We start from the raw sequence: 25,692 nt of genomic DNA on the forward strand, positions 1-25,692 counted from the left end.
GACAGATCAGTCACTGAGTATTTCCTGTTTTGCTTGTCTTTACAGCAATTTGGCAAAATTTTAGATGTGGAAATCATCTTCAACGAGCGTGGTTCTAAGGTACATGGTGTTTCTGTTTTTTATCTAGGCATGTCTCCGAATTATTATATTTTCTTTATTTTTTAAAAACTTTAAACTTGTACTAAGTGTTTGAGATTTGTCTGATCCAGAAGAATCAATCAGCGCAGAAGTTTACATTAAAGGAACGCAGTTGGTTCTGCTTCTTTGTGTTTGATAAAAAGTTGACCTATATAGAACATTCTTACTGACATCCCCCCTCTCAGATAGGCTCAGCCGATTAAATTAAAAGTGGGACTGCACACACAACTGATGACTTTCACAAGTCCGTTAGAACCCGTTAGAAGTACAGACAAGAACACTTATTAAGAAAAGCCATATATTTTAATGTTATTAAACAAATTTACATGTGTTGTCATTAATATCCTAAATGAAAAATCACATTAATGAGGGAAAATATGACTTTGACGCTGATGATGTTATAGATGTTATTGATGTTCAAAATTCATTAAAGGGTAACTCCAGTATTTTCCAACACCATATTTTTGTGTCTAAGTGACTAATAGGAACAACAATTTTTCAGACTGATCCAATATTGCATGAGAGCATTGCAGCCAGCAGCAGAGAAACTGTCTACAATATAACCACTCGGTGCAGGTACATTCATTCCACTTTTGTCCACTAAAAGTGCTTGGTTCTGCCACTTACAGGCTCAGATTGTTATAATGAGTTTCTAACAAGATTATGGAATGGACCCTATAGAGAAATAAAATGTATTTCTGAACCTTTCGCTTGTTCCAGTCTCTTTTGTGTGCAAGTCTAATTCTGAAATCTTGCAGACTTTTTCACATTGTCAAAATCCATGACATTGAAAACCCTTAAGAGCGCACCTATTTACACTTTCTGCACTCCAACACAACAAACCATTACCGGCACTCCATCCAACTCTCACTAACAAGTCTACTGTTTTCCTCCTGCAACAACTGACCCCTCACAAGATTTCAGACTTCTTCTTTAGCGAGACTTGGACGCAAAACAGACCAGAACAAGCGGAAGGTATGGAGAAACATGTCATTTCTCTGTAGGGTCCTTTTGAAGTGTTGTAAGATGCTCATAAAAATTAGTCTGAGCCTGTCAGTGGCAAAAAAAGTGCTTTAAGTCTATATAAATTGACAGAGCACACCTGCCAGGAGTGGTTACATTGCAGCCTGTTTAGGGGCTGCCGGCTGCAGCAGTCTTGCTCACTACTGGACCAGGCTATGATTGTTCCCCCTAATGTTTGGAAAGAAACATGGAAAATAGGGACCAGGTTGAAAAATGCCACATATCCCCTCTGAGTATGTATTCACTCTTTAAAAAAATCCCCACACAAAAAACAATAATCAAAAAAACAAAAAACAAACAACAGTTGTTGTTGATAAATGCAACATTAAAACTCTCTCCTTAAAACAAAATCCTTCTTTTATACTTATTTAGAAAATTGTCTGTCAAAAATGAAGTTCCTTTTGAAGTCCTTTAATTCCTTTCAGATTTTTAGAGTGACATTATTTTGGTAGATTTGATTTACTCTTTTATGATTCATGTGTGGAATATATTAGCTGTACTACCTTGCAGTATAGGAATATTGCAGTAGATGATTTATGTCTAGGTATATTGTATGCAACTGTCATAAACCCCTGCTATAAAAATGGAGGGTTTATTATTGAGGCATGTTATTAACCCTCAAGACCTGAGTTTATTGGTACAGTGTAGGTAATGAATGGGAGAAAAGAGTAGGAGGCTTCAATTCCAAAAACTACTAGTTTTGAATTAAAATGTCATACAAACGGTATTGCATTTTTTTTCATTGCTCACATTAAAAACTTCACTGACTTAAATGAATCTATGTTCTTCATGAATTCATATGACCGTTTACCGAACCCTTCCCCCAAGCAGCGATTGTCCAATCACTGAATAGCAACCGTAGCAAGGGGAGACAGGCCTGTCAAGTTTTGCATTTCTGAATATGACAAAGCAGTGAACGTGGGGCTCTAGTAAGAGTGATACTGGGCTCCCTCCTATGTTCCCAGGGTCCTATGTTCCCCAGATTTATTTGGCACACAATGGGAACATGACCTAGGTTCCTATGTTCCCAAGCTGTATAGAAGACATTATGTGAACCTGAAAAAGATGTTGCTCAGCTCTGTATTCGCTTCATAGCACATGGACTGGGGTCAGGAGAGGGGGCTATAATTATGACTCCATAATTCCTCCTGAGTAATTAAATTGCACTGGACTTGATGTTAATGGTATGTGCTCTACCTGGTGAGCTACCAGGGTGCCCCAACAGTTACTCTTTTGCATGGAGAATAACTCCAAAACATATGTCAGTCCTAAATTTGAAATAATGATAATTTGTCAACCAGCTAACTAATTAATTCAAAAAAGGAAGAAAAACAAAAGACAGAAAACTAGAATTTGACTACTGCCATTTCCAAACAGGTTAAGATTATGAAAAAGGTTTAGTGTAAGGTTAGATAACTGTTTTAACTCGAACACAATGAATGGTTTTGTCCCATTTTTTACGTAATGAAACCAAAAAACAACTGTTCTAACTTAAGCCATTAACATTAGCATGTCTACCTGCAGTAGTAACACTGCATTAATTCCAAGGCCACCTTAATTAATTTCTGGGGTTGCAGGCCATTTGTGTAAAACACCCATTCAGGACTGGAACTTCCACTGCCTCAGAGCTGGTCCTAGATTTAGCCATGTCAGAGTACTGGCAAACTTTAGGAGCTCTGTCCAGTTGCTGAAACAACCCAATTGCCAGAAAAAAATGTTGGCATTGTACATTTCTGCTTCCATGTGCATTTTACATTATTATGTTGTGTATACAGCAACAGCAACACTGTGGACAACATTTGCTTACCTTTAGGCACAAAAACCAATGGGATAACACGAGGAGAAAAAAAAATCATGTTTTCGTTCAAAATACATGATTTTGAGGAGCAAAAGCAACAATGTCCGCTTTTTGTGCCACTATCCCCACTGGACAAACAGGGACGGGTCGCTACAGTTATTGAAGGCAATCTCTGCCTTAGGGGTCCAGGAGAATGGGATTGAAAAGGAGGTGAGTCTAGTAAGTGGTGCAGCTTCTCGACTGAAACCCTTAATAAACCTGTAGAAATTTCAAAGCCAAGGAATCTCTGAAGCTGTAGTACTACAATACTCCAACAATGCTAGCGCGGGTGGCAACCAATCATGTGGGACATGGTCTCAATTTGCGTGACGCGTGAAAAGAGACAGAAATGCTGTGCAGTCCCTCACATTGCGGGACGTCTGGTCACCCTACTTAGCCACTCGCAAGCAGCAGCTAGTAGGGGGCCCCATTAGGGGGCATTCCAACATGTTGTCGTTGCAGTGTCTATAGGGGTTCCATCATATTGTCATTTATATGGACCAATGTCAGCCATCTCTGGGGGCCCCCTTCCAGCTCGGGGCCCTAGGCAATTGCCTAGTTTGCCTGTCCGGTTGCGACGGCCCTGTCTCGAGACTTATGGTTTCGCTGGGTCCATGCTGGCCAGATCATTCTGTTATGGCAGTTCGATTTAGGACAAAAAAGCAAGCACAATCTAGTGGAATCTGGCTAAGGAGGGCCAGGAAGGGCTGGGGCTGCTGTTGGTCTCAAACTGTTGTCCGCAGCTAAGCAGGTGTTTCGTCTAGGTGTCATGCCATCTAAAATCCTCTCCACCTGGATGACAAAGTGAGCTCATGTACTATGTAGCTATAGAAATGTTGATGTAATATGACTGAAACAAGGGAATTCAACACATCTATGCTTTGCAGAAACATACAATATCAACTATGTTTTGTTTTTGTTTTGTTTTTTCTTCTGGTGACTGGGCTGCCTGAACAGCTGGCTACACTCCAAGAACCCCAGCCAAACTCAATGTTTGGCTGGAACACGCAGCTTTAATCTCAGTCTCTTAGCATGTTACCATTTATGTAGCACTCAGGTGCATACCCAAGACCTATTAGCAGGGTTCCAATTTCAAAAGGAGTTGGCCAAAAACTGAATTTCCAACCCATTGCAAAGTTAAATTTCAGATGGCAAAATCAAAGTTCACTGATGAAGAAGAGAAGCTGGCTTTTGTCTGCCTCTGTTTGAAAACTGCCTAAGGAGGCATCCAGTGCATTATAAATAGAACTGTGGGCACACCCATTAAGATGTCCATTTTGGAGTGTATACAGCCCTTAAAATGCAACTGAATATGTGCCATGCTAGAGAGGAAACACCATGACAAGCAACGTAACAGTACCTAAGGGGGCAGGGCCATGTGAAGAGTCAGCTTCCTCTTATGAGTACTTTTTTTTGTGTGTGTGTTGTTTTGTTTTCCCCCTCGGACTTATATCATGTAATATTATTGTATATTGGTTAATATAAGATACTGAAGTAGAAGCTGAAATTGTATTATCTACTGTGCTCCTATTGATGCAAGCTATTGTTTTCTGTAATGTTGAGTGTGAAATGTAAAAAATAATGTGCATGTTGTTCTTGCCTCTCTCCGTCCTGCATGCAGGGTTTTGGGTTCGTAACGTTCGAGCATAGCGTGGACGCCGACAGGGCCAGAGAGAAATTACATGGCACCGTGGTAGAAGGCCGTAAAATAGAGGTGCATGTTCTTAAATACTTCTTCCTTCCTCCTGTCCTCCTTTTCCTCTTTTTCCTCTTTGTGTTTGTATGTGCGTGTGTGTGTATTTGTGTGTATGAGCATTTGACAGTCTACTGCCACATCCCACCTTGCCATCTTCCTCATGTCATCAAACTATCAAGTCATCTAAGCCTCATCATTTCCCTCTCCTTGTACAGTTTCATTGACCCAAACACAAATAAATGTCAAAATATTACTAGTCTGAGGAAATTGTATATAAAAGACTTTGCTTGTTTTATTTTTTGTTTGTTTACTTTTTGTTACTTTTTCCTGTTTTACTTAATTTTGTACTGTCAAGGCAACTGGCCTTGCCAAAGGTTTAAAAGTGAACATCCACACTACCCAGCATTATAGACAGACATATTTCTGTTTAAGAAGGTGCATAGATTGCTTTGGAGCTTGGCCATTAATGTTCAAAAGCAAAGATGTTCCTATATATGTTTAATGAAGGATGGAGCATTCCCCCAGAAAAAAGTATTGAAATCTTGCTTATCTAAGGATAGAGGAAGTCCTTAGGAATCCCAGAGACAGTGAAGAACGAAATGTAAGGTTCACAGCTAACCTGATTCAGTAGCATGACAGTACTTTAGTGCTATTTTAATGTCTTGTGTCCACTCAGAGGAAAAAAAGGTGGACACCATTGGCCTTAAAGCATAACTCTGCCCATTTATTGCATCACATTTGCAATCTTCCATTGCTAATACTTTATATCAGGCAATGTATAAACCTGTTGAACCGTTAGATATAAAATCATTTCTTTCTATGGTTGTACCCTGACAAAGGCTTTAATACCCTGGCACCACAGGAAGTCTCCATCAAACCGTCCAATTTCAGTCACTTATCCGGTAGCAGCAGGCTAAGCAACATAGCCAAGATGCCACTTCCTCCAGCTCTTCATGGGGGATGCAGATGGGATATGTAATCCTTCCAGCGTGTTCTAGGTCTTCTCTAGGGTCTCTTCCCAAAATACTTCCACAGGAAGGAATGAGGCCAGGAAGAATCAAAACGCCAAACAACCTGAACTAGATGCTTTTGATGCAACACAGAGGCCCTGCCAATTTTCTCACTCTATGTCTAATGGTGAGCCAAACCACCCTGCAAAGGAAATTCATTATTTTGGTCATCCCAAAGCTCATCACCATAGGTGAGGATTGGGGTGTAGATTGATTGGTAAATGGAGAACTCTGCCTTAAGACTTAGCCTCCTTTTCAGATAAAGAAAAATGGCATGACCTATACCTGCTGCCTTTAAAAACACAAATAATGCAATAGGATTGCTATTGCAATACAGACAAAAAACATTTTAGAGTATAAATAAGAGTAGTTCTGAAATAGCTGTGAAAATTGATCTAGAGTCACTCTTATCCTATAGACATTCTTAGCCAGTTATAATTTCTCCTTACCTGTAAAGCCTTGGGCTGATAATTGGTGCTGCTGTCAGGTCCCTGTCCTGATACCTGCCTGGTTTCTCCCTGTCCCTCTTCTATCTATTGCAATAATATAGATAATAAATGTGCAAAGCAAAATTCATAAATAGAATTAGGAATAGTAGTGGTGACATAGCTGTGGAAAGTAATTGCACAGTCACTTTTGTGTTATAGATATTTTCTCTCAGCCAGTTAAAATCTCTCCTCACCTGTGAAGACCCTGCATGATCATCCTTGCTGGCCCCTGGTCCACTGTCTCCTCCCTGACCCTGCTCTTTATATTGTAGCAATAAAGATTTCAAAAAATATGTGCAAAGCAATAGTGAGCACAAGTTCTTATTAAGGAGGAGTGGGTTTAGTCCTAGCATGAAACTAGCTAGCAAACGATATAACTAGGTAACATTAACATTAGTATGCTTGTTAACTAGCTTAACTTGATATATTGGCCTCTATTAATTAGTCATCATTTGGCTAACATTATCTACATGCAACAGCATTACTCAACTTACACGGTCTGTTTGGAAGAAACTGTGCAAGGGTTTTTGCTTCTTGCTGGCTGCTTTGCTGAACATGGTTAACACACAGTAGCACTGCCCAGCAGCACACGTCTCATCTGTGCGATTGATTCTGATCACAACATGACAGCGTGTGTATGCGCCTGGCGCCATCCACTCATGGTGCATTTAAAGACAGCTCGGAAAAACACGTTACCACATGTTAAAAATGAATTGAACAGTTGTAACGGCTGTAAAAAGTGCGGGGGATGGAGGGCACATATATGGGAAGTGCGGGGGACATGGAAATTAGTTATAGAGACCAAAACCATGAATTTCGCTTCACTTTATTACATTCCTTTCTTCCTTCTAGATTAGTTAAATTTTACTATTTTATGTAATCTGACATGGCTCAGTGGTATCTTGATTTCTTTAGCTAGCACAAAACTTGAAACGTAAGTAAACCCTCAGCAATGTTTTCTTAACTAGAATTAATTTTCCTAATCAACTGTTATCATGATCTGACAGCTAGAGGATTTTACGCTAATTTATGCAACAGTAAAATAGTGTTTCTGTGACAAGGAAATGCTAGAGCAATGACCCAGGTAACATTAAAACTTTATAAGATAAATATGATTTTAGATTACATTATTTTTTTGTGTTTTATTACAGATCAATAACATGATCTGAATCTGATTTTGAAAATAAATATATAAATTAAAGATAAAATATGCTCAAGAAGCCTTCAGAGTGTTCACTGGTTCTGTAGGACTATATTTGAAAGCTGAGCCAATATGTAGTTATCTCTAAAGTGAAGCAAATGAGATATTTTTGGTCCAGTCAAACAGTATGATGGAAAAAGAAATCTTGTCCAGGCAAAATGGCCGGAGTTATGCTTTAAGAAACCAGCTTACTGCTTGTATAGCAAGAGCTGACAGAGAGCATTTGTGCAGTGGAATGATTGCAAGTTTTCTTGGCCACCTGAGTAAGATGCTGCTTATTCCTTTCTCATCCCCTCCTCCCCCACCATCCTTTCAACGGTAGCTTGTTTAGGGCCCCATCCAACACAGTTACAGCGGTAACAGTACACAAACAAGTTTGCGGGGCCAAGAGGTTTGGGAATGGTAAGTGTGGGCAAGCAAGCCATTCTGCCAGCATTTCCTCTCTCTCTTCCTCTCTCTTTGGAACGTTTGCAACGCTAAAACTCACGTGACATTTCTTTTTGAATTGTGGTTGAGTTGATGCTGTATATTGATATACATATTTTCTTGCGTGTCGGAGTGCGTGTCCATTCACTAAGTGTTCTCCTGAAGCTGCGTGTGCGAGCGATACTGACTGAGATATGAATTCGTTTGCACATCTATCTGAGATTGTTGGAAACCCATTTATTAATTTATTTTATTTTACTTTGGAAAACAATGCACCCTTATTTTAATTTACCCTGTTAGCTGTTGTTTGAATTTGGAATGATTTGATTGGTTGATTGATTGACTTGGTTGGTTTATTTGAGTACATTTCTTTTCTTTGGTTGTTTTTCGATCTTAATATTATTCTTGCAATGACTTAGAGAGACTGTTGTCTGAGTGTGAATGCTTTGTGTTGCTTTCGTCACAACAGTTCTTCTCACGTTTTAAGGTTGACTGGATGTTGCATAATGCTCCCAACATATTGTCTACTGCCCTTCCCCAAATGTCATTTTCTTGGTCTGTTTTTCCTCCTCCTCCTTCCTCCCCCCCACTGCATGCATCTATACATTTACAAACCATCATTTTGCCAAGTGCATCTGTTGTTTCTTTACATTTGTCTGTATTCTATTGAAATGTCACTATAATTGGGGAGAGCATGCCGGAAAATGTCAGAAGATAGAAAATATGCAAATGAGAAGGACAACTGATTTGTTTTGGATGTGTTTTTAAGTGTTTCTGAATGCTATTCCGAAAACACACAAATGACATGGGTGTTTGCCGTGATAAAGTGTACTGCTTTCTTTGTTTACAACATTAGGAAACTATGCATGCAGATTTACTCTAGTGAGTTAGGCACTTACTACTAAGATATAAGTATAACTCATGGACTTCTCTTTATCTGCTGTAGGTCAACAATGCAACAGCCCGAGTAATGACAAATAAGAAGACTGTCAACCCATATGCAAATGGTGAGGCCAAGTCAATGTTTTCTGTCCTGAAAGTATTCATCCCATTGTATTTTTGCATGTGTTATGTTTTTTACAACGTTGGATCAACATAGATTGTGGCCTTTTTTTTTTCTTTTTTTTTAAAGATATTTTTTAGGGCATTTTTGCCTTTAATTGATAGGACAGTCAAGTGTGAAAGGAGGAGAGAGAGAGGGAATGACATGCAGCAAAGGGCCACAGGCTGGAATCGAACCCGGGCCGCTGCGGCAACAGCCTTGTACATGGGGCGCCTGCTCTATCCACTAAGCCACCGATGCCCCTAGATTGTGACTTTTTATGTCTTTGTGCCAGCAATAGCCATGGGTGTCCATCCATCTGTCTGTCCATCCAATTCTCATTAACACAATGGGCTCTAGTTTCGCAGACCAGGCGAGGCAGAGGCGTAGCGCACCTGTGCTTCGCCAACTGGGTGTGGCCAGGTGGATTTTGCAAGTTTGGCACACCGTGCGCGCTGGCGCAGCTACTCCTCTTTCCCACCTCCGTCCCTCCAACCTGCGCAAGTCAGAAAGAGGGAGGAGAGAAGGCGTGGAGTGGGTTTTACACACATCACACCAATCAAATGAGCCCCTCTCCTCGCCCTTAAATGCGCCGCGCGAAGGCGTAATGAGAGTTTACTCAATTCGCCATGGCAGAAGAGAGCAGCAGCGTCAGACGGCCAAACTTCTCCCAGGAGGAAACTGATGTTTTGGTCCGGGAGGTCCAAGCTCGCAGTGTCCGAATATACGGAACTGCGAGCAGACCTCCACGGGCTGATGATGCAAAGGTAGCCTGGGAGGAGGTCACCACAATTGTAAATCAATGTTGCGTTTCTCTCGTGCGCGCGCGCTCTCTCTTTCTCTCTCGCAGTCTCACTCTGTTTCTTTTCTTTTGACTTTTCTAAGATGACAGATGCTGAATATATACTCCCTATCTGATGCTGTGGCTGTTTGTGGTTGGCTGAGAGGGATGTGAACTCATTAGTTTGCAGCTGTGTTAATCAAATCAGGTTGGGTTTCCATTACGCGTGCCAAACGTGCCAAACGGTGCCAATCCCCTTTGATCTGACATCAGATGTGACGGGACAGTCGATATAGAGATACATTTATGTGCTGATTGCAGATAGTTGCATTGAATAGTGTTTTTTTGGCTATTTATTGCATTGTTAATGTGCCTGATATTCTGGAAACCTGCCTGTGAGGTTTTGGTGACGTGTGCGCACTGTCCGCCTGTCAGCCAAACTTCCCCTACACCAGCTGCGCTCCCCCTGCGCTGACAGTAGACCTGGTTTCAGCAGGCAAGCTTTTAGCGCACCTTCGGCGAAGCCTTTTGGCACAAAACTGTCACTGTGCCAAGCTGGATCTGTCGACACCGCCCCTTGCTGCGCTGCCACACCCATCTCAGCGCACCTCGGTCTGCCAAACTACCAAACTGAGCGTGCCTTGGGTTGTGCTGCTCGAAACTAGCTCTGCGCGGGTTTCGCCACCCTGCGCCGTGCCAGGAAACGAGAGCCCAATATCTCAAGTTTTATTTGACCCATCCACCTCCCCTCCCTCACCTTCTGCCTTACACTGGAATTCCACTGGATGTGTGTCCATTGCGGACCGGCTGCGCTGGTTATCCGCTGCGTGCTCCGCCGTCCGTCAACACCCACCAGCTGCGTTTGCTGTGTGGAGCGGTGCAGCTCCGCCGGACAGCTGGAGTCATGAGGACCCCCGAGATCTCGCGAATTCACGCATAATCGCGCGATATTACAAGATGTAGTTTCTATAAACAGAACCACAAAACCAGAGGAGTAGTAGGAAGACATCTCGGTGCACCTCCATGATTAACATCTCCTCGTCCATGGTGTCAAGGGGGTGAAATGACGTCTGAAAACCTCTGACCTGTTGACTTCAGGCCTGCCTCCACCCATTATGATGTTTTCAAGGTGTAGTGCAGGGAAATATGATCCACCATGAACACTGTGTAATTTATTTTGAAAATTAGCCGGATGTTTTATTTTGTTTCTGTGCACGACTTCCTGCCCTGCACGATCTGCTCTGTGCTGAATTGCTGTGTTGTGCTCCGGCGTCCGGCAAAAATAGAAGTCCTGCGTATCTGTTGCGGAGGGCTGCAGCACAGCCACAGCCGGTGGAAGCACACACATTGACTAGAATTGAAACGTATCGGCTCCGCTGCCGTTCCGGAGTGCAGACGCAACCAACACGCATCTGGTGGAATTTGGGCATTATGTGGACTTTTTATATGCCACAGGGCGTGTCAAAGCATCTGTATTTGATGACCTGGGAATGAGAACGGGAAAATGTTTTGTTGTTATGTCTATACAACAGGTAATCAGACGGACAAATTAACCATTAACCATTTTGTTGTTAATGTTATTCAATCATACAGTTTAAAATTTCTTGGTAACTGCCGTATCAAGGAGGTATAGACTAAAAAGTAAAATAAAATTAAATATCTGAGTACATTTCCAGGTAGATTTAAGTTTAGTGAGAACATACAGGTTTGTTTAAACTAGGTACACTAAAACACTGTTCCCTTTGTTATCTTTTTCTCCTCCTCTCTGTCTTTTTCTTTTTCTCGCTGTCTGTCTTCTTTCAGGCTGGAAGTTAAATCCAGTGGTCAGCGCTGTCTACAGCCCAGAATTCTATGCAGGTAGGAGGACATGCCCTTCTCCATCTGTCACCATCTCCTTTGTCGTTATCTTCCTCCTCCTCATTCATTTTGTTCTTCAGCTTCTTCGACATCTTCATTTTCTACCCCCACCCTCAAACCCCCAACCCCCACCCACACCCCCTTCATTTTAACCTTTGTCACCTCTCCCTGATCTGCTTTCCTTCCAAGCAACATGCAACCAAGAATAGTCTGTTTTTAGTCTGAGAACTATGCTGACTCGGACAAACGCATCAACAGACTGTCATCTCTGCTACAAAACAAACACACATTCAGCAACCCACACTGCCACCCACGAGCCATCTTCAATCTTGGCGATCCCAGCATTCACCTCCCCCAAACCTTAACCACTGCCCAACCCCCCACCCTGTCATTAACTATGGCCATTAAGGTGAAAAATACCTGGATTTCTTGATAAGAAGAGAGACAGATAAGTATGGCAGAGGAGAGGAGAAGTGAAGGAAAGCAAAGGACAAGAGAGAAGGAAATCTAATTGTCCATTTCTGCAAGGACATTAAAAGGTGTGAAATATATTTTGTAAATTAAAATCAATATTTTCAATTTCTCCAGACAGTCGTTTGCCTAATTCACCCCCACGTTCTTTTAATTACAAAATGGCTTTGTATTGATTTACCTTTGTTTCACCTTTTGAGTATCCAAAATGCCATTGGGGCATGTATGTGTGTGTGTGTGTGTGTGTGTGTGTGTGTGTGTGTATGTGTGTGTTTTGCATGGATCTGCACATGTGTGAGGAATGTACAAGCTTTTCAGGCCCCTTCTGCATAAGTAATTTGTGCTATTATGTTATTAATAGATGATGATTGCAGTGGTTCAGGATAGAGGCCAGGGCCTGTTCTTGTGGTTAACTGGTTCAGATGTTTTAATAGCAGAGCAGATTATGATTCACAAGGCATTGGTGAAGACTCACCAAATTACCACTGCAAATTTCTTTAGCCTCATTTCCACCCAGCAGTCTGGTTTAATTCAGTTCATTACATATTAGAATGGTTATTTTTTTGTTTTCATTGTTAAAAGCCTTGGATGTTACCAATAGAACCATTCCATTCTGTCCCATTTTTTCATTACTCTTTTGTTGAGGTACCTAGCACACTGATCCAGTACTAAAAGGTGGGGCTAGAAACACTGCAGTCCATTGATTGATCAAGACAGGATTGTCACTCTTATTTTACAAGGACTCAGTGTACAAATCCGCTATTTTTGAATATCCCATCGATTGTGACAGAGACTCCAAACACCCCAGACTGTTCTTTTATTCTAAAAATGTTGGCGTGCAAACCCGTTCCATGGAAGATCATGGAGGTGTAAACATTCTCCTGCATCATCATTGTAGAGGAAACACAGTGAGACCTGGGGCCTCATTTATAAACGAGGCATACGCCTCTTTCTAAGCAAACATTGGGATTTATAAAAATCTAACTTGCCAACAAACAAAGACTTGTTTTTGACTTGTTTGTGACTTGGCTGTGATGCTTCACAATGGATAGGCAGCATGATAACGTGTTGCACTGTTGCTTACGGTTTTCCAATGTGCCCTGCTCAAAAGAAGAACAGCTTTCCACTTCGACGTGCATTAAAATAATTGACGGCCAAGTGTGCCCGAAGCACCAAAGGGCGCCATTCAGTGGTAAACAAGGAAAAGCTCTGTGCTAGGGATTCAGAAAAAAAGCCTCATACTTAGCAGGGAAAGCCTTTTCAAAAAAAAAAAAAAAAAGCTTCAGATAGTAGTGGTAAAAGCAAGCAAGCAGACAGAAACAAATTCCCCAAGAACACCCACAGACTGTAAAAAAAAAAATAGATATCTATTGTGACATCACCCATTGCTTTGAGGACTCAAGTTTGGCATTTCGGCCGTCACCATCTTGGTTTTATGGACCCAGAGGTGAGAGAGGCTGGCGCTGTGAAGGAGTGAGGTGTGAATCTAACTTAGAAGCCAAGGACAGTATCTGCAGACAGTCTGTCACTTGAAGTGGCCCGCCTTTAATTATGCGTAACTTTTTTTTAAAAATAAAATGTAAACAGGTACCTTTTATTAAAGTTCACCGCTGGTACTGTTGTCATGAATTTTTGTACCAGGCTGTAGACATGGGGGTCAATGGGGATTGACTTTAAGTCGCCAGTAAAGGAACTGCAGTTTTTGGCACTTCCTTGTTGGCTTTATCTTTCAGCCCTCGAGATTACGGCTTGAACCAACTACTTAGAACAACTTAACGTCCCCCTTTCAAAAACACTGTATATATTGTATGTATTCCAGCGCCCCCCACCGTTCTCTGAATAACGGTGGGGGCCAGTACAACCCCTGATCAGTTTATGCTAGAATTTAATGAGTCCTAGTTGCTATCTACCTGCATATGCCAAGCACTCCTTTTCATTCAGACTGTATGAACACAGCAGAGTGGAATAGCATTGGGAAGAGTTATCAGTGTGACTTTAAGGGTAGCCAGGCCACTCAGTCCTAAAATCAAGGTGACAAAAGATGAATAGGAACAATTACCAGCCTCGCTCCTCTCCTTGTCTCTCTTTGAGAAACTCTTATCCTTTGGCTCAAACCCTCCATTTTTCATCAGGTCAATGAATGATTCACTGTTTCTATTAGCATTTTATTAGATCTCCTCTTTGAAGAGATGTATAATTAGGGTTGGATATGGCACCTCGATCTCCTTCTCAACCTTCACTCACCCCAGCTCTCAAATTAAGCTTTGTGTCAGTTGTCCCCAATTAAGATTAATGATAAGTTAATAACAATACCACTGCAATAGCTCCACTCCACTGCCACTCTCTCTCTTTATTCGTTCTTTCTCTTCACACACCTGGAAACGGGAGAACACTTGACACATTGTCTCCAGAATTCAAATGCTAATATCAACTACAGGTGTACAGTTCTGAATACTGCTAAAATATCTGTCCTTAATCGGAAATTTGTGCATTCTTCTTTTGGATGCTGTGACATCAGGGAAGGTGTGCATCATTTTCTGTTCTCTGTCTCCAGTACCAGGTTTTCCCTACCCAACAGCCAGTGCAGCAGCAGCATACAGAGGAGCCCACCTAAGAGGTCGAGGACGGACCGTGTACAACACATTCAGGGCGGCTGCTCCCCCTCCCCACATTCCAGCTTACGGAGGGTGAGCAGTCTTTCTTGCTCTTGTCCTGTTGTCATTTCTTCCTCTTTGGTCTCTCCTTCACTCTTTCCCTTATCCAATGGCAAGTCCTGAATCTCTGTGCTCAGACTCAGCGAAGTGGTGCATGCCAGCCTCGCCTCACAGCGATAACACACTCCCCCACTTCCACAGCATGCTGAATCGACCAACAGGCATGCTCCAAGACATGTGCCTTTGCACGGACTCATGGGAAATGATTGTCAATTTGGCCTTGTACTGTGGTGTCATTGAGAGAGGCTGTGTTCATGGCGGGAGGTCCTCCACTTTGTGACTACTTTTGGAGTTTATCCTTTGCCACAAATAAAAAAATATGAAAAAAGAAAAGAGAAAAACATCTTCCCAGCCCCAGCAGCATCTCTGGCTGACCCTCCATGGCTTATTGCTCTGGAGACAAGCCAAGCAGAGCTGTGTATTGTGGGCAGTCAGATCTGATTTGCCATTATTCTGTTGGTTCTTTTTATTTATTTTGCTCTTTATGACTGCAAGCAAATGGACACTAAGGAGGCTGGCTGGGAGTCTATTTTAAGATGAGATTTTTTTTTTTTCCCCTGCTGTCACTAGTTATTTTTCCATCTGAATGTAGCGGTAATTTCCAGAACACTGCAAAATAAAATGCGATTTAGTATGAATTTTCATCCACTACTGTTATGCGAATATTCCGAGTTTGTTCATGGAGAACAGTTGAAAATGTAAATGTGTAAATATGACATTTCTGCTTGCATCATGTGTTAATGTGAAGAAGTATCCTCATCACTCCACACACATCTGATGTTTTCATCTCTTCAGTGGAGGTTTGAGTGACGTATAAGTCACATGTTTCATGTTAACGTATCCTCATACAACCGTTCATATGACATTCTATGAAAATGCACACACCACAGGAGGTAAGGTTTGTGCAAGTAGAGGTACCGTGGTTAGGTTAAGGAAAGAAACATGGTGAAGACATGTACAACTTTTCTGCAGTAGTTCTATGTTTTTCATATTTCTGGTATTTCCACTCCCCTTTTTTTTCAGATTGTGCAAATTTAAAAAGCATACACAAATAGGTGGACGGAAATGCATGTACTGCTAACAACAGAAGACATAGACCATTTCAAACTTGACAAGAGGCTAAATGGGTCCCTTTGTATTTCCTGGAATTCTTTGCAGTGTATGTGAATGACATCAGCTGACATGGAGTAGACATGGACACAAGCTGTTGCCTAGCAATTCTATAGACTGAATCACCGTGATGTCGCACTAACACTTCTGGGTAGATAACTGGCAATATGAAATCGGAACTCTTGCTTATTTCTGTTGTCATAACTGTAATGTTTAAAGATATATAGTTAAATCCGGTGGTCTGACATTTCTGTAATGCTATACTGTGTTGCTTTGCTACGAACAACTAAATATCCCAGCACAGAAGCTAAGCAAGCATGCAAGCATATCTCGAATATTTTCTCTGCACTGTCTCACTCATTAACTGATCGAAGCAGCTGTAGACCAGCAACTTCTATGTTCTAAAATCACAAACCAAATCAAATCTCTCTTTTCAGTGGAGGCCGGTGGCTTTGAAATAACGGCTTCAGTTCCCTGTTGGAGAGGACTTTTTGACAGCGAGGTTAAGCGGTGAAAATATTTTAAATGTAACGTATACTTAAACTGATGATTTTTTTTTTTTTTTTTTTTGGTGGATCTTTCTGTAGGTGGCTAAAAACAAACCAATTTAGGCAACATTTGCTCAGTGTTCCTTCATTTTAATATAGTCCACTGATCAATAATATTCCAAGAAAAACAGTTCTGATACTTTCGCAAAGGTACAGATGACCAAAATTCAGTAAAATAGTCCAAACACATTATTACATCCGTGGATATTCACGGACTGCTGTCACATCATTTCAAATTTTCTAATTGCTCCACGTATTGTTGATGATAACACCCAATAAATGCAAATATACTGCCGAAGACCAGTACCAAAGGGGCTGCTGCACACTGACCTTTGGATTGATACCTCACTTGACCCAATACAAGCTTCCATGTCCTCTCCACAGCCTACAATAGCTAACAAGAGCCTGTGTTGAAAGGAAGGGTCTGCATCTCTTCCCTGTATATACAGCCAGCCAAGAGCAGACTACTGTGCTCGTGACTGAGGCTTGTTATAGTCAATACAATTTCCAACATGACGGTATGTAAAACCATTTAAATATGAATAAATATTCAACAGATGGTTCTTTTAATGTCTTAATGGGAAAGTCCTGGCTTTCTTGTTAATTTACATGATCTAAAATTAATTTTATACAATAAAGTCATAAATAGTAAAATATCCTTTTTAATTGCATTGTTATCTGCTCTGGACTAGGTAAGGTTTTATGCTGTCATCAGGCATCTGTTTTCAAGGAAATATTTTGGCCAAAAAGTAAACCTTCTATTTTAGTGTGCTTCAGCTTATATTACTCAATGGCAGAAGCACTTACACTGATTCAGACTGTTGGAAAACAAAGAAAAAAAAAAAAAAAAAAACCTTTCAAAAGAGACCCTGTGTGTCCATGTACTCCAAGTGGTACAAGAACAGCTCTCTGTTTACTTTAGGTATGCCTTGGATAGACATTTCAGGCTCATTTTGCAGGAACAGTAAATCAGCAAACAGCGTGAAAAGCAAATGAAAACGAAAGCAGGTTGTTAGTGGCAATAAAGGCTTGTCTCTAATGGAAGCTTGTCTCCAATGACGGCCTGCCTCTCTATTCAGTTGAGAGGCAGATTCTTGTTTTTTAAAGGCTCTCTGTTGGAGGAATGAATAGTACCTTCACTCACACACTCTGTCGCTGTGAACTGTAGAAGAACCGTTCACATAGGATCAGGGAGATAGGTGTTTAGGTGAACAGTCGCACATTGTCTTGATAAAGAGATATGTGCTACAGATTGTACTTTCATTAACACTCCTGCACCGCTTAATTGCCCTGGTGGCAGTCGGATGGTGAATTATTAATGTGGACTGTGATGTATTTTTATTAAAACTGTCTCAAGTGGCAACGACCCGGCTCCAAATAGATCCTGTGATACAGCTAGGAAACCGAGGTTACTTTGTGTGTGTGTTTGTGTGCTTGCACTTGCAAATTGTGAGGACTGAACATGAACATGTTCGTAATCAACAGATTGAGGGCATTTTTGGAAAGTGAAGACATTTTGGTCAGTCTTCACTTCTTCAAAGGCCTGTTTGAGAGGTAAGACATGGTTTTAAGGTTCAGGTTACCATTAAGTTTAGGGTAGGTTAGGGGACAAAAAGTGTAACACTGAAAGTGCTCACTTGGCACTGGCAGCAGGCATTAGTGTCTTAGAAATATTTTTGCCCTCCATTTGAGGTTATCTATTCATAACTCTTAAAAGAAATCATGACATGTAGTCCTACAGAAGTCATTCTTATGAGTGAAGTGACTCCCAGAATCACCTTGACATTTGAGAAGTTATTGATTATCAGAGATAGCACAAACAGTGTGTAACTAGTCTATTGGCTGGTGAAAGTGGAAGCTTGGTCCTCTGAGAAGTTCTTGTTAAAAGGAACTCCATCATAATGCAATGCTGACAGCAACGTCCTGCTCATTTTATTGGACTCTAGATGAGGAATGCTTTCTCTCTCTAACACACACACAAACCTGCATAATCTCAGCACTAATGGTCCTGCAGTGCTTTCATATCATTAGACAGGGGATTCCACTGCAGATCAGGACACAAGAATAGAGAAACACACACAATTATGGAATTATGATCTTGCCTAGCTGTTAAGGTGAGATAGCATGGGTGTTTAAAGATAAACGCCAGGATTTTCCTCTAAGTGCTCTCAGCTAATTGCTTGTGTTTTTGTTGTTGTTTTTGTTGAAAATGACTTCACAAATGAAATCACTCTACTCGTCATATTTAACTCAGCCTGCGAATACAGTTTTATAATATTCTGTGGTTCTGAAGCCTGGATGTATAAAGGCAACTGGATACAGTGTTGGAGGCGGGGCCTTGTTCATTCCTATAAAAGTTGCCCAGTGGCGCATGAAAGCAAAAAGGTTTGACCTTAGTCTTCTGCTAACTTGAATGGGGATAAAATGATTCAATGGTGCCACTCCTCTAAACTTTTGAAATGTCATTGAAACAAATGGACCCATTTCAATAGTGAAACAAGTCATTTTGCGGGGCTTGTGAGATTTTAAAAAATGTATTCACTGATTTATAGATGTCTCTTTCTCAAAGTAAGTCTATGGAAAACAAGTCTTGGGCCCAGTGGCATCATGTGACGGACCTGGTAGTTGTAGTTACATGGTTTGGCCACTATGTCAAATTCACTTCATAGTCTGGCACATCTCCTAGGGTCTGCTCTGGAGGACCTTAGCAAGTCTGAGAGAGTAAGACTGATGATGTCTTACACACATTTTATAGTTCTGCATTGAATCTACGCCGTAGCCTGACGTGCACCTCCCCAGAACTGTAACTATGCGTTGCGGTGACGCAGACCTCCCGTCGCTGTATACTGACACCATTTCCCTCAGTCGAAACGAAGTTTGTATTTACTTTTAGTTCACAGATAAGAAACAATAAATTGTGAAGACAGTAAAGCCTCCACTAAAATACCATTTTAAGTCTTGTGTATGATATATCCTGCAGGGATTTATACTTAGGGATTTATCCAGGTTTCATATGAGAAGAGGAAATCTCCGCTCGTCGCCAGGCTAATTTATAAAATGTAAAATGCCATAGGCTGGCGCTAATAAAGTTAGCATGTTGTATTTGTTTGGAAAACATGTTTAATGTGACAGTTGTTCTGTTGGTGAACCTTGTGAGTTGTAATGGAGCCAAATTATGTGCTGTTACCTTCGTTAAATGTTGCTGCTGTCCCTGGTTTTATATGAGATGAGGGAAAAATCGCCATCCGCTAGGCTAAGCAATACAATGTAAAATGCCATAGGCTTGTGCTAATAGCGTTAGCATGTTGTATTTGTTTAAAAAATGTGTTTAATACAAGACAGTTGTTTTGTCAGTGAACCTTGTGAGTTGTAATGGAGCCAAACTGTATGCTGTTACCTTTGTTAAATGTTGCTGTTGTCCCTGGTTTTATATGAGAAGATGAAAAGATCGCTAGTTGCTAGGCTAATTTATACAATGTAAAATGCCATAGGCTTGTGCTAATAACGTTAGCACGTTGTATCTGTGGGGAAAATGTGTCCGGATTAACATTTGTCTGTGAATGCTGTGAGTTGTAGTGAAGCTGATTTTTGTACTTGTGTTTGAACTTGTCTCTGTTAAGCCATATTTAGGCTAATGTGTGTTTTGGGTGTGTTTTGAATCAACTAAACTTTACAGCACTTAACAGAAACCTCCACCGCCGACTAGTGTTTTTGAGGTGTAACTGCAGTTACATAAACACACCACCGCAGAAGTAAAGGCTCTACGCACAACCATAAATCCCCTTTTAGTGATGTCATCAGGGTCGTCACAGCTACTCAGAACAGTCAGAAACTACAGATTTATAGCAGAAAGCTTTAGTCACAGATTGGAGGTATGAAGTTTGGAAAATGTGGTGGCAAGTGAGGGTCTGTTTTTTTGTTTTGTTTGTTATGACAGCTTTCTATCTGTGTTGTTTTTCTCTAAAAGATGATGCAAAAAAATGTAATGTAATGTTTTTATGTACATTAGCACATCAATCAGGATTTACATTTAAAGCAAATATTTGTTTCTGATGAATCTACTGATGATGGTCACTGTCAATTACATCTGTGTACACCACACATGCAGATTGTGTGTTAAACAACGATACATAATAAGTAAACTTTTTTTTTTCTAACCCAATGCCAGAATAAATGTTGACATTATACATTCCTGCAAACCATAGATTCATTACATTTGTATGTTGATATGTAGTGGACATGTTGGAACTTTAAATTTCTTTATATTTCAACAATGCTGTGCTTAGCATCATGTTTAGGCACAAAAAACACTCGGTTATGGTTCATAAAACATCATGTTTTGGCTTAAAATACCTGTTTTTGTTGGCGAAGTAGATACTGGATAAGCATCAATATCAGGGTAAAATACGATCACTTTTGGTGGCACTATCATTGTGGAGAAAAACAGCGACAGGTCGCTAAAAAACACCAACATTTGGCGGGTAAAAGTCATTGGAAATGGAGCAGAACAACAGGTTTTGTTGCCAGTTGGTATCAAACAGTGGTCTGTAGCTTGGGAGCTGTCTCGCCTAGCAGTTGCACCATCCCCTCCACCTCTAGATGATAAAGTCAGCTCATATACTACATCACTTTAGAAACGTTGATATGATGTGTACAAATACATACAATTGTAATGCATTTGTGGTTTACAGAAATGTACAATGCCAACATTTTCTTCTGGCAACATGCAGTCAGACCAGTAATGTTACCGCAGCAAATATAGTGGGACATTTAAGCAGCAAAACTAAAAACTGTAGGTATACACTTGACAGAGGAAACAGAAAATTATCCATTTAGTTACACTGCTCCTCATGTGTAAATGTGCACAGTGTCTCAATGTGGAGTTAGACAGCAGCTCTGCTCTCTGCTATCTTCACATTTTACATAATGTCATTCATATTTTCCTCATTAATGAAAATGTTTAATTATTTCACTCACCTGCAACCCATCCGCGCATTCTTGCAAATGTAACAAGCAGAGTGTACGCATGTTGTGAAGCCACATAAGTAGCTATCTCAATAATGCCCCCTTAAACAGGAAAATACTGCACCATTCTGACTTAAAACCAAGTCTTTGTTGGTCAATGGTGCAATTACTCTCTGCTGCCTCAAAATAGCAATCCGCCAACCATGCACCTGAAAATACTCCCAACATACTCATGGGCACACAGATGGGTGCAAGAATATTACACAACAGGGACGCTGGCTATGAAAATTACATCCATGCCGGTCTGAAACTACAGTAGCAATGACAGTTGCGCTGCACTGTGTGCAATTTGCACAAGGTGTAAGATAGGGCCCTTAGGGGCACCCAGGAGCTCAGTGGGTAGAACAGGCATCCCATGTACAAAGGCTATGTCCTTGCTGCATGTCGTTCCCCTTCTCTCTCTCCGTTCACATTTGAACTGTCCCATCAAATAAAGGCAAAAGAGCCAAAAATATATACATCAAAAAGATAGGGCCCTTGGTGTGCTGAATCCTTGTGTCCTTGAAAGGTTGGACTCCATAATTCAGTTTCCCAGTTCAAACTCCCAATAACACAAGTTGAAAGTGTGCATCCTCTCCATCAAGGAAGGCCAACGCTCCTTGGCATAATCCTTGAAATACTTTTGCACATGATATGCAAAATTGCACATTTGGAACATTTTAACAAATACATTAACTAAATACATTATCAACAAAATGAATGAAAGCCATATATTAAAAAAATATACTAAAATATTAAAAATTATACTAAAATAGAAATTAATATATGGCTTTTGGATTTATTTTTTCATATTTGGCTTACATTGGGTCATCATGCTATATATATATATATATATGTATATGTGTGTGTGTGTGTGTGTGTGTGTATATACATATATATGTATTCAATACATTTTTAGATAAACACCTCAGTATAAATCTGATGCTGCTGATTGGACTATTAGATATATACATTATGTGAAAATAATGTCAGAGAGTGTTTCTGGACCTTCCCAGCCTCCTTACCCAGCCATTAGAGAGCAGAGAGGGGTGCCTGTTGTATTTCCCCTTTGCCTCTGCCCCTTGTCCTTTATTTTTGGGGGTTGTGTTTTGGATTGTGGAGATGTGGGTTGGTTGGTAGCTAGCCCAGTGCCTGCATGTCAACATGCACTAATATGGATGTTTTTGTTTTATTGTGTGTTTGTTTGTCTGTTTGTTTGTGTTTGCATCCTCTGCAGTGTTGTTTACCAGGATGGATTTTATGGTGCAGATATTTATGTAAGTATTATTTACTGGTATGACATTGCATGCTACACCGCCATCTCCGTGGTTTCTGCCCTGTTGCTACGCACACGCAAGCCCCCAACCCTCCATACTCATTCATGGCTTCACCTTCAGCTGGGGGAGCAGGTAGCTGGTTATGTTGTCAGATTATGGCCCAAGCAAAGAGACTATTGACTACAAACAAGGCACAAGCTTCACTCTTAGCAAGAGGCAAGTAAGGCTGTTTTTTACAGGTGTAAAAACTCATACTACAACAGCCAACACAGAGGGAGACATGGTGGGACTATAAAAGTGGAAAAATGACTTTAGGAATCTCACAATCTGATTTGATTCTGTTTCTTGGTGTCATGATTTGATTAGGAATCAATTCTTGATTCAATAAATATAAAGAAGCACTACTTCCAGGCTCTATTTTCAGTGCACTGTGTGCCAATCCATTCGCTCATGGTGTTAGTCCACTGATGTGTGATATAAAATGTAACTGGCAGTAAAGCTAAGTGGTCTTAATGAAGGTCACTGTCTGACTGAACACATAAAGAAAAAGTGTGTTAGTAAGTGCATTATTTTTATTTGAAAAAGCTGAGAAATGTGCTGCAGTATTCTGCCATTAAGGCTTAAAAACAATTTGAAAAATTAGTACAATGATACAATAACTACAATGTAGACTACAATGCATCCCTGGTAACATTCCATAAGTCGGGCAAGGGTACAACAACTGGTCACAGCTTTTATGATGTCATCTTTGACAAAATAATATAATGACATTATCTACAGTTATATTCCCTGCTATGCCAAATGCAGTCTGGAACATGGATTGAGTAGGTTACCAGCCTGTGCAGTTTAATTATCAGTGTGTATGGTTTAATTATCTGTTAATGTGTTTTATTAATCTTTCTTCTTGGATTTACAAACTGCATATAATAATAAACCACATACTTAAGTGGAGAAACCCCACGCTAACATAAGAGGGCTCAGGCCAGCCAGCTGAACGCTCTTGCTGTGAGGCAACAGTGCAAGTTGAAATACATAATCTTATCTTTTTTGTATTCTTATGTTCTTGGCAAGTCAGGTGCCAGCATGAAGTGAGTGAGGGAACTGTTTAAATTTGCAAAATTTTCAATTTCATTTAATTTTTTTGTAACATACAATAAAATCAATTGATTTAACCAAACAATAAAAGAAATGCTAGAGAACATAGGGCTACTGTTTCAAAATAAAAGAATACATTTATGATGAACTTGACCGTGGATGAAGTGGGCATAAAATGCCACTCTGGACATGGAATCACATTATGGAAAAAGCTCATCCGTACAACTCTCAGTCTGGATGTGTGTGTAAATTGATATATGATATGGTTTAAAAATATCATATGATTTCAAAATAAATCATAAATCTGAGTATGTCAATGTGTTTCTAATGTTTAAAAATATGAAGTAGACACCAATTTTGCCAAAACAGTTTAAAAAAATAACTTGTTTTAAGTAGCTGCCATCTTGGAAATATACAGATGTGTCCAATCATAAAATTACAATTCCAGTGTGTCTCTCATGGTCAAAAAACATAAAACAGGTACAAAGCTTGCATTTGTAGCTCATCTGATTCAGAAGTTATAGCTGAAGCTGTTTTCATCTTCTACATGTATTAAGCTATGTACAGTTCGTACCAAATGTGGTGCTTTTATCACAAAATGAACGATTGTCTTGATTTTGTGAGCTACTTACAACCACGAAAAGCAAACAGCGGAGCGGAGCCACAAGCTCACACATGGGAACTGTGAAATCACGCGATAAAAAGCACCATTCACTCCCAATACTCCTGCAATTTCACACCACGTCTTCTCCTTTCGGTGTGTATCCTTGTAGAAAGGATGTGTGGTGTCATACAAAATACTATGGTTTTCCACTTCAACTATGACTTTCTTCTCGTCCATCTTTCCTCGAACCCTCGCACTGACTGACAACTTGTGCAACAGGATGTGATGTGATTTTTAAAAAAATTGAGAGTTTACAATCCGTAGTCCGTGCATTGTGCTTTATTTTGAAATTTACGGGGTGCTGTGTGCATTCTGTTTCCGGGTTGGTGCGATCTGAGCTACCTGGCTTGACGTGCTATGGACACGCAGTCACTGAAAAATAGACCTGGCATGTATCTCTGACGAAGCGGAGCACCGTGGCGCTGCTGGGACGCTCCAGAGACGCTGTGCGGCGCGCGCTGTGGAAATGAAGCTATTCACTAGAATGGGAGTGTATCTGCTACGCAGTGCGCTGCACAAACAGAGTATGTGGAAATCGGGGGTAAGCCATCCCTCATTTGGCGCCAGGGCTGGCTCTTGGGATGGAGAAAATAAAATGTAAAGTATATTTCGGTTCATTTTTACTTAGTATAATCATGACAGTTTCAGAGCCAAAATAGCCAATTAGAGCAACATTACCCTATTTGCATATGCATATTAACATGCATATCCTTATAGACACATTGTTGTCACTTTATGCTTTAAATTTTAGTTAATTATTTCATTTTTACATAACTATTGCTGTGTCTCAAATGGATACTTCCATTAGTATGCTTGAGTGTAGTACACTGCGTATACTATGTACTTACTTGTGTAGTGTGTGAAATTTGACAGGGTAGTGATGTTTTAAACACGGCTGCTGTGCACTTAATCTCTATGACGATAGCGAGATTTGACAGCTATTCTTCTTTTGTTCTGAGAATTGCACTCGATTGTCTCTCACCAAAATAGTCATATGCTTGTTTGCTCACTGACTCCTTCTGTATCTATTTATTGTTTGTATTAAAAATGAACATGCTTTCACATATGGGGTGCCGTTTGTAAAGTGTCTCACGCTGAAAATAACATCAACATTTTGCCACATTTAGCTTCAAACAATGTTTAAAAAAGTATTGTGAATTTTTTAACGTCACCTTTTACCACATTTACAGCAATATTTGTTAACTTAGAAATATATTAAATAGTTAAATCTAAATATTAAATGTGGCACCTAAATGTTAAATGTTAAATCTAAATATTAAATCTAAATCTAAATATTAAATCTAAATCTA

The 25,692-nt window shown here is 40.3% G+C and overlaps 1 protein-coding gene across 3 annotated transcripts in view; it reads left to right on the plus strand.

The window, feature by feature from the left end:
• The window catches only part of rbfox1 (RNA binding fox-1 homolog 1), a 225,098-nt gene that overhangs the window by 159,963 nt on the left and 39,443 nt on the right, over positions 1 to 25,692 (plus strand). For 2 of the 3 annotated variants that reach the window (XM_050068719.1, XM_050068720.1), the window contains exons 4-9: positions 46 to 99; positions 4,620 to 4,712; positions 8,766 to 8,826; positions 11,446 to 11,499; positions 14,525 to 14,657; positions 22,584 to 22,623. In XM_050068719.1, coding sequence (XP_049924676.1) covers positions 46 to 99; positions 4,620 to 4,712; positions 8,766 to 8,826; positions 11,446 to 11,499; positions 14,525 to 14,657; positions 22,584 to 22,623 — 435 coding nt within the window. The remainder of the gene's footprint in view (positions 1 to 45; positions 100 to 4,619; positions 4,713 to 8,765; positions 8,827 to 11,445; positions 11,500 to 14,524; positions 14,658 to 22,583; positions 22,624 to 25,692) is intronic. The other variant, XM_050068722.1, reaches the window with a different exon arrangement.

Source organism: Epinephelus moara, chromosome 18 (assembly GCF_006386435.1).
Source record: "Epinephelus moara isolate mb chromosome 18, YSFRI_EMoa_1.0, whole genome shotgun sequence".
Taxonomy (NCBI): Eukaryota; Metazoa; Chordata; class Actinopteri; order Perciformes; family Serranidae; genus Epinephelus; species Epinephelus moara.